We start from the raw sequence: 14,143 nt of genomic DNA on the forward strand, positions 1-14,143 counted from the left end.
CTTGGATGCGATTGAAATTTAGACCTAAATATGTCAGTCTCATGATCCCAATTTATGGTCTTGGGGTCTCGTCTATAAGAACCCATTGAAGAGCTCTTTGTACAGTTGTGTAAGCCAAGAGTGAGACTATAGCGATTCGTGAATACCTCACCAGCAACTTCGAAACCCAGCTGTCAATTCAGATTGTACAAAGATTTCCTACTGATTAAAAAAAGACAAAATTAAATAATTAAGGTTTAATGAATAAATCATTTGGCACAAAATGATTGGTTGTAACATTAACTTAGATGATGTGTTTAATTTATTTGTTATATATGATGTCACTACTAGTACTTCCTATATGACACATGGGTTTAAAAACATTGTAAAAAAAAGTCTTGCTGAGTAAATTAAAATTAAACACATCAAGCATGTCAGTCAAACTGGGCCTGTTTTAACAGCTTCCGTCGAAGACTTGTTCCTTTGAGTGGTCTTTTGATGGATTGAGAAGTGAGAGACAGTGCCATGCGGACCTGGGTTAACCACGGCTTCTCCTTGAAGCTGTTGGCTATAGTTAGTGATTTAATGGCGCGGTCCCTTGCTGTACACCCTTGATGTTTGGTCACCAGATCCATCATGGGATTGACGACATCCTCTTCTCTTAGACCATTATGATAGAAGAAAGGCCTACTCTGATTCTCTTGGCTAATCATAGGCAGAGGAACCGCCCCCTCGGCCGCCTTCGCCTGAGAGATTAGGGCTGCGGAAGTGATGCGCTTGCGTTTACGATTCTTTTTGTCGGTTTTGTTGGTTTCTGTGGGTGAAGATGGTGGCTCGTCTATCATCGATGTTTTTGTTTTCTCTAAAGAATTCAGGTCCGGTAAAGAGGTATGCAATTTGGGAGTTTGGAAGAATTTTTGTTTGGAGTCTTTTGTCTTTTCTTTCTGTTCAATGTACGATTCTCTATCAGAGTCGTCTGCAGCATTTTCACTAATTTTTCTATTGCGGTTCATAACTATTGGCGGTAATTTCGACGTTTGCTTCAACCGTTCCTCCGTTGGAAGCTTTGATATGTGGTCCTCCTCTGCGATAGGACCCTCGTGGTCGTGCATATCTGACTTAACTTTACGTAGTCCTCTACTAGAAAAGGCTGGTTTAGCTGCATTTTTCTTCATTTTGACCTCTGGCTCTTGAGCATTTTCAGATATCACCGGAATATTAACTTTCATAGGTGGAAGCGAAATATAATTTTCCGTACCTGTGGATTCGTTAGCTGTTGTCTGTGTCCCTCCTCTCAACAGCTTCCCCATCATAACTGACGAATCGACAGTGTTTTCTGTTAGCATTGTGTTCTGTTTCATAGAAGAGGCTTTCGGAACACGAGGCACAGCTTTCATTTCTCTCTCGGACGAGTCACTTTCACTTTGCTCTGGATGACCAAATAATCCTTTTGAGAACGAAGAAGCCATCTCCGACTTATCAAAAACATTTCCCCATTTGGTATTTCTCCTAAGCTTAAGACTTTTGAAATTTTCCAAGGCTCCCATGTTTCTAAAATACACCTCGGGATCCTCTTTCTTCAGTCCATAGACTTCATAGAACGTCTCCAATGCTTTCTTTTTGTCCTTTTCTCTAGTATCTGCCCGGGGTTTACCTGTCATGGGACTTTTGGTAAAGCCATCAACCACAGGTTCGCCATGACTCACCAATGGACCTCCGGAATATTTCATTTTCTTCAATGACGATTTGTTTGGACCAAATTTTGAGTATGCTCTGTCTTTGGCACCCTCACACCACAGTCGTATGCTTCTGAGAGTCTGGACAGTTACAGATCCAAGTTTTCCAATCGGGACTTTCGTCCACTGTCTGGTCAAAAGGAACGATGCGCATGGCTTCTTGCTTCTACGCAAAGCAATGTTAAGTGCACACAGGTCGTGTCCATCCCGGGCCATGACTGAAGTTATATCGTGATTAACAATCAACCTTAGCACATTGAGTTGACCTTGCTCCGTTGCCTCGTGGATCGGGGCTTTCTTGGTCTCGATGTGGGCCTGGCTCGTGCACCATAATTTATGAGGATGCACTCCAATAGGTTCATCTGCTCTAACACCTTGCTTTATCAGCACTCGAGCAAGATCTGCGCATCCGTAATGTGCTGCGATGAAGAGTGCAACTTTCTGTTGAAACCGACCGATTACTTCATCTGTCGAAATCTGGGCTAAAACTTGTGGGGTGAATCCCATAATACACAAATTAATGAATTCGTTCCATCCATCCCAGTTCTCTAGACGGATTGTGGAGCCACTATCAATTCCGTAATCATAGAGCACGTGACCATCGTACAGTTCCTTCCCATCCTCTGTCACCAAGCGAAAAATCGAAACTGGTAAGCCGGACCTATTTCCGGCAATCGTACGCAAATCGTCTACAAGCATAGTGAGCACATTGAGATTTTTATCCACGATGTCGATGGTTTCTTGGTTGTAAGTGGTGAATATGTACAGAGCCGGTTTGATTTCCTCCTTGAGGAGCACCCTGATGGTGGCTCCAGCTGGAATACCGAGATCGGTGAAGCACCAGCTCTCTTCCAAGTCGGCACCACTGTAGTGAAGAACAAGTATCTTCGTATCCTTTCGGTTCATTTCGTCTATATAAATATTAAGTTTAGTCTGAAACATCTTTTTGACCTCCCCAACGGTCGCCCCGATGGGAACGTCGAGGGACACGCGGTCCCCCTCAAATAATCCAAAAACTAACATTGTTGGCGGATCTTTGATTCTTTCTAACATAGTAAGGACAATCGGACTTAGAATACAATACAAAATCAAAAATCAATCGAGTTGGGCAATCCGAAAAATCGGTTTGAGAACTTCGATTAATTTTCTGCTAATATTCAAATCCACACAGTTAATCCTATGCAACGCACTTCCAATCACAAAAGAGTCTAATTGCTTGACCACAGCAATTAGTCTCTGTAATGAGGACGCCGGAAGATTACCTGTAATTAGAAAGAAGAGAGTCAGGATTAAAAGGATAATCTAATATTATTATGGTTATAAACAATGTTTGACAATTCTGACTTATAAAAAATTATTTAAAAAAAAGGACAAAATAAGGGACATGTTCTGATTAATGTTTATAAAGTGGCATTAATATTTCAATGTTTATTTTGAAATTACATGATGAAGGTAAATACATAATGATTAATCTTAATCGATCTGGTGAACTTTTAATAATAGTCAATGCACTTAATGATTGTTTGCTAGCCTACTGCTAATTCATCAAAGTGAACAATGTAAAAGATTAGGAGTATAATGAATATTTTCACGAATCATTACTCATTTATTTGACATAATATTGTCCAGATTTTGTTTTGAAAAGTAAGTGGAATTTGTAAAAGTTTAGCGTTCAAAGTGCATCGCACTTTTTTTGTTATTGAAATTCGTCTATTATTTTAAATCTTTATTTCATATGAAACTTCTTTAGCACAATAACATTGAAAGGCTCTGTGCTTTGAAGGTGAATTGGTTGAAAATATTTTCTATCTTTCATTCAATTTTTTTTTTTTTTTGCTATATACTGATCCATTTTTTAACAAGTCCATGGCCCCAGTAACCCACTACTTCAACTACCAAAGTGATTTACTGTATAATAATACGACATTTAAACCCCTCGGTTCATGGTGCAGTGGCGACCGATGTCTAAATAGATGTGTTTACTAGTAGTGGCGTTTAAATATTTGGATAATACACCGCGACAATATCAAAAATCTCATTAAAAATCAAAAGAGTTACGCCTTCCGCTCTTCTTAAGGTCCATGACATAATTAAATAAAAACGATTCTGAATTACTTCGAGAGAATCGTTAGTTTGCCCAGTAAATTACATAACCATTAGACACACTTGTGAAGAAATTATTTTTCAAAGAATAAAAATGGTCGTGGTAATTAAGAATTAAAACGTATTAAAATATGTGTCAAGTGATGTGTCATTACTCGACAGGTTCAAAGATCTGACTTGCAGAATTCATATCTTGAAGGTTTGATAATATGCTTCCCCCATTGGTAATGATTCCCAATGTAGTAGAAATATTAAAACACATTTCCAGCAGTACTTAAACTGAAGCCCCAATAAATGTTCCAACTATAACTATAACGCTCAGAAAGGATTTGAAGAACACAATCCCCAGAAGCATCAACCATGTATTACTGTTTGAACTAAATAATCAAATACGCAAAATTGTTTAAACATTTTCTTACGTAAGCTTGGATGAAAAAAAATAATACATAAAAAACGTAACTTGATAATTTTTCAATCAATCCTAAGTAATAAAGGACAAAACATTAAAAAAAAAAACCTGAGGACTTTTAATGTTTTTCCTAGTTCAAAAAGAGGCTGGGGGTGCACTAGTAGAATTGATTTTAAACTTATTTTCAAAAGAGTGAGCAATTTTATTATATCTAGTAAGATTGAATGAATGTTACAGCTATTTGGCAATATTTGTTACAGATATAGAACAAAATTTATAGTTCTACTTGAGGGTTGTTTGTCTATAAACATAAGTTTATAAAATGTCTATATGGGGATTGTTGACCGTAGTAAAAGGTTGGCAAGTCAATATTTTATTTACCATACACATTTCTATATTTAAATGGAGTTCTTTCGTCTGTTTAGTCGTGGCAATTTAACTAACGTTCTAAAGAGATTGGACTAAATTAAATTTAAGTTCAGTAGCGAATATCTTTCAAGAAATAAGAATCAAAGTTTTAAATTCAAAAATAAACTTTGAATCAATACATTTTAAATATGAAAATTCGGCTGACGGTATCAAATGAACTTTTATGTTCAATGTTACATATACTTTAAATGCAATACGATTGATGACGTATGTTTGTACAGTTCATGACATCGTGTGACTTATTTGATTTAATAAATGATAAGTTTTAAATCTTCATTGATAGAAGATGAATTGAGATGTGATATTACATCTTTATCTAACTCCTTGACAATCAGCCTTTGTTCCTGGTCGAGTTGAGGGATTTAAAAGGTCGATACGACAGTCAATAACATGGAATCGAGAAGCTGTTTCCTCCTGCATGTGTTGGATATTTCAGCTGAATGTTATATTACGTATGTCACATAGGAATATGCTGGAATGTTGGCAATTTATGGGAAAGATTTATAAATGATCATAAAAATGAGAGAGAGACATCTGATGTTGCCAAATAAATTAAATGATATTTTATTTTTGTAAGTGGAAGGGTTTGAAAATCTCATTTAAGTTTTAAAAGCAATTTTTCAACTAAATTGGATACCTGAATATAAACAAGAAAACTAAAAATAAACAAGTTACATCTAAATCAATTTTCTTTATTAGAGTGGAAGATCAACTTCTCTGAAAACGTGATCACTCTATGAGAACGTGACGAAGAAAACAAGATCACAACAGTTTGCCATTCAACTCCACGAAATTAATCAGTACTTACAAAATGTCAAATTTAATCATTTTTTCTAAAAGTTCGCTGGCACTTTTAAACCTTCAAAAGGATTAATTATGAATAATCTCATTTTGACACTTCTGTAGATTAATAAATCTACTGTAATTAAAAATCAATTAAGTGCATTTCAATATGCATAGGGCTTTCTTACAGTGTTATTCACTCACAAGGAATTAAAAAAATAAAGCTCCAAAAGTCATATACATGTACTTTTTGCATTTAATTCCAGTATTTAAAAAAATCTAAATCAATCCGAGACAGCAACCTTTACTAGTACTCACATTGATAAATCAGAACTATTCTTAACGAGATAATCTAAATGTAGGGAATAATAACAGAAAAATCACAAATTTCTGGTTTATACTTACTTAATCTTTGTATAACCAGCGACGCTTCCGTGTCCGTCGAGGGACACCCCATAGTGAAAAAATTTGAAAGTCCATGATAAAATATTAAATATAATTTCTAAAAACCTTGAATATTCTACCCCATGTTTGTAAGATCACTTCAGAATACCAAAGAGAAGCTAGAACAAGAACAATCTAATTAAAACCCATTCACAGACCGTTGCTATGAGATGCAAGATAGAATCGCTGCTTAAAATGAACAGAGGCGCTAGGAGATAGGCTGAGGGGATGAAACAATGCATTAAAATCCCCTGACATTAAATGGAAACAATGTCTCAAATTCATTATCATGCGGAGACATTTAAATTAAAATCTCCCACAAGTTATAATGGATCAGACATTGCCTATTTTGCATCTTTAAACCATAAAGTTTTGGGCATAAAAATGACATCTTTAAATGTGAGAAAAACAGGAGGGTCTGGTTTCTTTTTTTCGTTCCCTCCATCGGCCCCTAGCTAGAATACAAAGAATTATATTTCGGAGAAGAACAATGCTACGATCCGTTTGTTATTTTAATAAGTGTGAAAGATAATACTCTATCAAAATATAAATAATGCACTGTTTTTTCCCCCGACCCGTCTCACCACAATAAGAAGATATCGGAACATTAAAGGACCAAAGTTTTTAAGTACATTGTTTGAAAAGCTTAGGCATATTAAATATTTAATTATGTATTGTTGGTTTTTTGCAGGTTGAATAACAAAAAATAATGTTTCTCTTTACCATCCTTTTGTATTGCTTATAGTTTTTTAATATATACTTCAAGCTGCAAGCTACTCGGAGGAAAAATTATCAAAAGCAAAAATCCAGATATACGTCGCTTTATTGGTCGAATTGAGTTGCTAAACTTTTTTTTAAAAAACATGTTGAAATTAATATTTTAATAATATTATAAGAAATAAAAGTAACCTAATATTGAGCAACTTAAGAGGTAATATAGAAAAGAAAAAAAAATCAGTGTTAAATGTAGTTCTGAAATCCACAAAGTTTGTGCTGCATTCAAATTTGATTAGAGGGAATTTCTGACATAGAACTATACAGTATTAAAAGAACTGTGACGAGAATATTTAAACAAATTACACATGTATCGATATGCGCTGAATTTGATCCTAACCAAAATATGTACAACTAATGGACCATTTCTTTCTTTAAATTAAGATTTCAAGTGATAATGATCGTGCTACACGATATTCCTGAACACCCCCCCCCCCCACCTTCAAAAAAGGGGCGGGGCTAGGTTCCTAAGATTTGCAGCATAAGGACCATCAGCTACAATTATACAAACAGCGTTCAGTTATGCTGAGAGACTATATTGTCCTTTCTGACATATTTTATTTCTTAAATAAAATCTGCAACATGACGACTTTGTCATATACAAATTTAAATTGAAAAATTCTAAATTTTTGTAGAAGGACAATATGACTCCATTTAATTCGGAATAGGCTCTATCACAACTGCATTGTTACAGCAATTGTAAGTATATCCTGCAACAGACCGGCTTCTGGGATTTCTGCTTCAACAACCTCTCATTGAAATCTGTCATTTAGTCAGTAAATAATTAAACATTTACATTTCTATCAGCGGTATTGGTATAAAGAGTTCCATAACCACGAGACCTTCTACAGTTACAACGTGCTATATTTCGTACAATGTCTAGTCAATTACCAACCATTTAATTCAACACAGATTAATTCTTTATGAAACATCGAGTTATTCTAAGGAAGAAAGTCACCTGTCATGTGATGATTCTGTCAAGGTTCAAAATGTCTCATATTTTGTTCATTCGGAATTCCTTGTAAATTGAGTTATCAAACGTATTACAAAACCGTGTTATATTGGTAACTTTTAAAGAGATGGTAGGAAATAAATCAGTTCTCCAATTATTTGTATGAAAAAAATGATAAAATCTCAGAGAGCTTTAAATGTAACCTTTCACCTTTTCCAATAAAATCTCAAGTGTAAACTGAAACCTTAAGAATATAATCCCAACCCAGCGTTAACCAAGCAGGTTATCTGCTCATCTCAGTAGCTATGAAAAGGTAATTGGAATTACAAAATTAAATTGCATGTTTGTTAAAAAATCAGAACGGACTGGTATTTTAAAAATTAAACTTTCACAGACAGTTCTGAACTAGCAATTCTCGATTAGCTCTTTTTAAGTAACTTTAATCTCTCAGGGTTCTCCATCATGTGAAAGTTTACTTTACGCGAAGCACTATTATTCGCGTTTTTTGCGATCAAATTTGCAATTAACTGAACCAATATCCTCTGTCCATTTTAAACACAGTCAAACCTTTTTGAATGACTTATTAAATGCAATAATGGTATGATTTTGTATATAAATGATAAAAATTGAATTGCTGAATATTGAGACAGTCTCGTCCTAGATTATGCCATGTTGTTCTGTTCGTGTAACGAGCATGGGGACATGCATTCAGTCGATTATAAAGCAAATTTCGGAATCAGAATATAATCGGGGCACTAATTATTTCAATTTTAGTTTCTAGTAGATATTGACATTGATGATATATGATGAGATGATATACACTTTAACTATTTTGTTCATTTATTAATTAATTTATTTATTTATTTTTGTTTCTTTAAAATAGATGTTCTCATCAAAACAATGTAATGAATTTTACCCCATTTCTTATCATGAACCTTTAAGCTTTCTCCAAATTCATATTGAAGATAATGTAGCATATATATTACCAAAAACTCATTTGACATTGTGCATGAACCTGTTTTGAACAATGCATTTTGTATGTCCTTGAGCAGGTTGTCCACTTCATTAATGTTAAATAAGATATATTGATTAAATTAATTGTACCACAAATAAATACCATTACATGCATACTGACCTCTTACTTATGAAAGTTAAGCCGATTTCCTAAATGACGTCAAAGAGTCTGTTTAATTTGGAAATATTTTTGAAATGTACATGACCGCACAAGACATGCTGTTCTATCCAAAGAAGTGTCAACTGATTTTTAAAAGAAATTATCCAGTCAGTTTGAAGATAGAAATAATAATTACAATGAATTCATCTTTGCCTCCATAAGATTTAGCATTTGGAGGCTCTTTCAGCCAAAATATGGCACAATCAGTACTGCAGACTTTTCTATACTGTAGTCAAATATGATTTAAATAATTCCTTTCTTTGTCGATTAGTTGTATAAAATGAACATGTTTGAAGGGATTCTCCAATAGGATAAATTCCGTATCTATCTCATTAATGTAACACTGACTCACGTCACATGTAATACTAGTTTCTATTCATTAGCATAAAAAGTCAATGGAAAGCCAAAAGAGCGCAAATGTTAATAGAAGACTCACCCGAAATGTCAAAAATAATATTCCAATCACTTCCAAAATAATCACAAGTGCTCGCAAAAATCAGTTAGCGATCTCAAATTCACCGTGTGTTAGGGAATTAAAAGTTCATTTAAGCCCTTCTCTAAGAAGAAACGAAAATATACAGAGGCTTTAAATCGGGTATATGGTAGTATATCACCTAGAAAATTAAACATTTAAATATATGTATATCGCCTATTTTCTTTTAGGTCTACGATAACGCCTCTGGTTAAGATCTATGTACAAAGAAAACTGATCTCTCGCAGAGCTTTGTAAAAATTTCAAAATTTTAACAAAAACTTCAAATAATAATTATTTTTAAAAAAATGTTCCGTAATGTTTGATTCTAGAACACTTTGATTGTTGAGTACGGCAACTATACAGTGAATTAAGGGTAACATGTGGAGATTTGAGCGTTTTCCGGGGCTTTTAATGATTTGGCGGACTACAGCTTATAATTGCTTGTGATGAATACCTTCCATTACTGCCTTGTTCTAATTGTCTAAATGCGTTGATAAAAGTATTCTGTTTCAAATGATCAATAGTATCACTAAATGATTTCACTTTTCCGGCGTGCGATTACAAAAGTTTGGGGTTCAGATAAAAAAGGAATTCATTAGTGGCCTAAATGGTGTTTAAAGAAAAATGGATGTTAAAAGCTAAAAACATAGAGACATTATTCTCCATGTATACAGATAGAATTATCGAATTGCATGTGGCGTATACTGCTGAATAAAAACGAATAATGTTGTTTAAAAAATATTTTGTTTGTCGAGCGTCAACTCAATTCCAAACGTTTGCTTTCATAAATAAATATTTCATGATATTCTGATTAATTGATGAATTTGCACTGCAACAGTAACCTCCATCGATATTTTGTGTTTACTCTGAAATCACGTGATACTTTGATCAGTTAATGTATTGATGGTGTTAAGATCTTAATTAGCGGCCAATCTTTCAGTTAGTGGAGCTGCATTGTATGTCTCTAGTTAATTCACAAAATGAAAGAACAAACTGTTTAAAAAATCAATTCTTAATTTTAAAACTTCAGGCTAATTTTGTAGTACAGTGCGGACAGTGGTCAAGAACTTTACACGTACATCCAACGTTTTCATAACATATAAAAATAGATGTGTAAAAACTTAGATGAGCTTACTTTTGATCTTGATTTCACGTGCACTTTTAAACAATAAGTTCCTTTTGTAAATGTGAGACTGAGATCAAAATGAGAGCTCTTCTAAGTTTGAGTCTGGTGATGGGTGGAAAAGTGTAGACGCCACCATAAAGGTCGCTGTTTGATGGTGACCATGCAGACAGGATTATGGGAAGGCGAATTACCACCTGCTGAAATTCTTACCTATCAACACTGCGTAGCTCTTGATAAAGTTCCAAATATTGCAATGAAACAGCATATTTTTGATAGTGTCCAATTGCTACAACGAACAACTTACTCTTGATTAAATGTTAAAGTGCATTAATAAGCAGCATACTCTTGATAAAGTTTTTGAGTGCTGTAAAAAGCAGCATACTCTGTGGCAAGTGTCCGAGTGCTGTGCTAAACAGCATACTCTTGAAAAATTATCCAATGCAGTAATGAAAGCATACTTTTGATAAAGTTCAAAGTGCCGCAAGAAAATGGCAATTAGCTTTTAGAAAAAAGGAAAATGTAGAAACAAATGGTTACGAACACATTATCCTATTGGTTCACCATTTACCATATGATCATGATCATAAAATATATACTGATGCACCTGTTGAATGACCATCTTGAGCTATATGTATTACATTAAAATAAAATCGAAAAAAAAAATGAAGCAACATTGTCCGCAACAGTAACACCCCAACACCCCCCCCCCCAAAAAAAAAAAATCATGCCTTGACTTTATTACAGCTCCTGTTGCTTTTATTCATTATAGTTTGAACACCAATAATGCTTAAATTAGTTGAACTGGAATTTCATTTGGCATTGAAAGTACACAGTCCATTAGACAATTGATCTTTAAACGTGGCATTATAAGTACTCAAACTAAGTGGTGTGAACTGTTGTAGAAAACCAAAAAGTCATTCTTGGTCTTTAGATGGTCTTAGACGATATTTTGTTATCAAAATACCAATTACATGTAATTCTGACATGTATTATTTTATTCTGACAATTTATATTTTACTCGTATTGGGAATTTATATGAAGTTTTTGTTTTATTTTGTTAAATTTCACAGGATTTTTGTATAAATTGATTTAATATCCAAATGAAAGGATTTATTAAACACATGTGAACTCCAAGATAATAATTTTAACAAATATTTACTGATAAAAGCAACTATTTTTTATGGTCTTTCATTAAATGAAAAATACTCTACATTGTATGTATAGTCCAAAGCCCAAGGTCTCAAAATAGTCAATCAAAAAATATCTGACACAGTTTTTCTCTTAGTATTACCAAACAGGTTTGAAATTTTCATCCCCTTATACAGTTTCTTTAGAAAAATTGAAAGTACCTTAATGTATTTTTTCTTCAAATGTCCAAATATTAAGAGAAGAAAAAACTCTCAAAGATTAACAAATTTACCCATGTCCTTTATATACTGTGACATTTTAATGGAAATGAGTTATGTGATTTTTTTTTTTTGATTTTTTTTTTTTTTTTTTTTGCTTAGACAATAATTTGTGAAGAGTATGAATTTGAATTATACTTTTTTTGTTCAGTTGAATATGATCAAGATAAATGTTATGCCTGAATATGTATAGTCCGTAGCCCACTTGGGTCTCTGGTATAGTAAGAGTGAAATCTTTTTAACTGCTTGACAGAAATGGACAGAAATTTTAGACAATCTACCAAGAGGATGTAGTGTTACATAGAACATACTTGTAATACATTTCATTTGACTTCATTTTTTTGTTAATCTGCAACCAACATGGGCAACTGATCTTGGCCAAGCCGACAAGTGCATGGTTATGACAGACCGGTCGCCCCATAACATGTACATGTACTATGTTTCTCCCCCCTCCTCTCTTTTTGTCCGTCATTAACCTGCATAAAAGGTTATTTTCTGATTCTTCACTTAAACTAACTAAAATAATAAGGATGTCTATATTAAAAATATTATTCACGTTCATCAAAAATATAATTTCACATAAAAACAGGAATGCATGGACTGCTACTGCATGATTGTGATTGTCCATACAGTGATAGTCCATGTTTCAGATTTGAAAGAAATGTACTGAAGTACTTAATGGTTAAGTATACGTACATATTAACTCAAATATTATCTCAAACACATTACTCCCACCCCCTCCGCCAATATTTTATGATTTTCTGCATAGCATGTATTAAGTTTGATTGAAAATCCTGCGAGAAGAAAGCTAACCCGAATTTGACTGCACTGCTATGCGGATCAATGAATACAGGAGTGTCATTCGTTGAACATGAAAAATTACAAAAAGGCATCTTATATTTAAACAAACTTGAAACTTTTTTCACGCAAGAATGCTTGGCGTAGTAGTATGAAGAATTGAAGTGCAATTCTTTTACGGCCAACAGATGGTAAAGCGTGAGACAGTACGTGTTTTGATCACAAATACCTTTATGCTGAAGAGTGCTATCAAAACTATATAGACTAGTGTTTCTTTAATGGCTTTACTATATGTTTAGGAACTTTGGTGACAGGTACATATTCGATACGTTTTTACTCTGCACTTACATGTTTTTTCTAAGAATGTATTCTTCTATTATTGATTGTATATCTGAATTAATGAAATTTTAAGAAATTTATGAATACAATATCAAAAATTATAAATTATGGCAGCCGAGTACATGATAACTGTTTCAATTACAAAATTCAATGGTTTTTTTTTTTTGCGTAAAAAGATAATAACACAACATTAAAAGATATTGGCTAATCCTGAAGATAACGAACAGTAATCAAGCTCAAAAGTCCATTGAAATAATAAAAAACGGGAGCAAAGCAAACACGGACCTCTAAAGGCATCAGAGGTGGGATCAGGTGCCTTGGAGGAGTAAGCATCCCCTGCAACCGATCACAGCCAGTATGTGCTCCTTGCAATATTAAAATATAAGATAAAATGGATTGCAAAAGTACATGTATATTTTAGTTCTTTTGTAGAATGCAGTCCTGGTGAGCAAATCTGGAGGAGTAGCGTTTTGAAAGAATTTAACGCATTATTATTATATTATTTACAATTAGGGTCGTCAACGAGTAACCGGTTACTCGAGTACTCGCCGAAAGGTCCGAGTATCGAATACTAAAATCTTTATTCGAGTACTTGGAAAAAAAACCCCATGTATTCTGTGCTATTTGTCGAGCAAACTAATTTCAGAGTTCATCGTTCAGTTACCTGAATAACCTAGCGTGGATTTAAAAGACTCAGTCATGTTTTGACAACAATTAAGTCATTAGCACCCAAGTCACCAACACTGTATTATATTGTTTATAGCCGAGGACACGTCATGATTGGAGTTCGCAGTTCAACATAATTGAATAAAATATAGTATGAACACGGTAAACAGCTGTTTTAAAAAAATTTTAATTCTCCGCGAGGCTAAAATGTCGGGCACTCAATCTGATGATATAACCCAAAGCCTCATAATTAAATAGCATGTTAATTTTGGGGAAAAAAATTATCAGGCATACAATCTGATGATATAACCCAAAGCCTCATAATTACATATAGCATATTAATTTTTGATAGTACACAGTTGTGTATGGTTGGGAACAACACCACATAGAATTGAAATTCTGAAATATATTTAGGTTTGATTTGATACTAAATATCATTCTAAACATCTCTCAAAACAAAATTGAATGTTTATTATAAGTATTTATATTTATTAAAATACTTTGGATTTTATCTTTTTGTTTTCTTTTCACTCTAGACTTAATCAACGTC

General features: G+C 33.7%; 1 protein-coding gene across 1 annotated transcript; it reads right to left on the reverse strand.

The window, feature by feature from the left end:
* Positions 1-221: 221 nt before the first annotated feature.
* On the reverse strand, positions 222-6,106 carry LOC133206413 (uncharacterized). Its single transcript, XM_061342393.1, has 2 exons — positions 5,845-6,106; positions 222-2,977 (listed from the first exon to the last, which is right to left on the reverse strand). The coding sequence occupies exon 2, from the start codon at positions 2,766-2,768 to the stop codon at positions 414-416; it is 2,355 nt and encodes a 784-aa protein (XP_061198377.1). The 5' UTR covers positions 2,769-2,977; positions 5,845-6,106; the 3' UTR covers positions 222-413.
* Positions 6,107-14,143: the final 8,037 nt, after the last annotated feature.

The sequence above is a fragment of the Saccostrea echinata genome, unplaced genomic scaffold, assembly GCF_033153115.1.
Source record: "Saccostrea echinata isolate AGI-Se365-2 ecotype Australia unplaced genomic scaffold, CSIRO_AGI_Sech_v1 ptg000054l, whole genome shotgun sequence".
In the NCBI taxonomy this organism is placed as follows: Eukaryota; Metazoa; Mollusca; class Bivalvia; order Ostreida; family Ostreidae; genus Saccostrea; species Saccostrea echinata.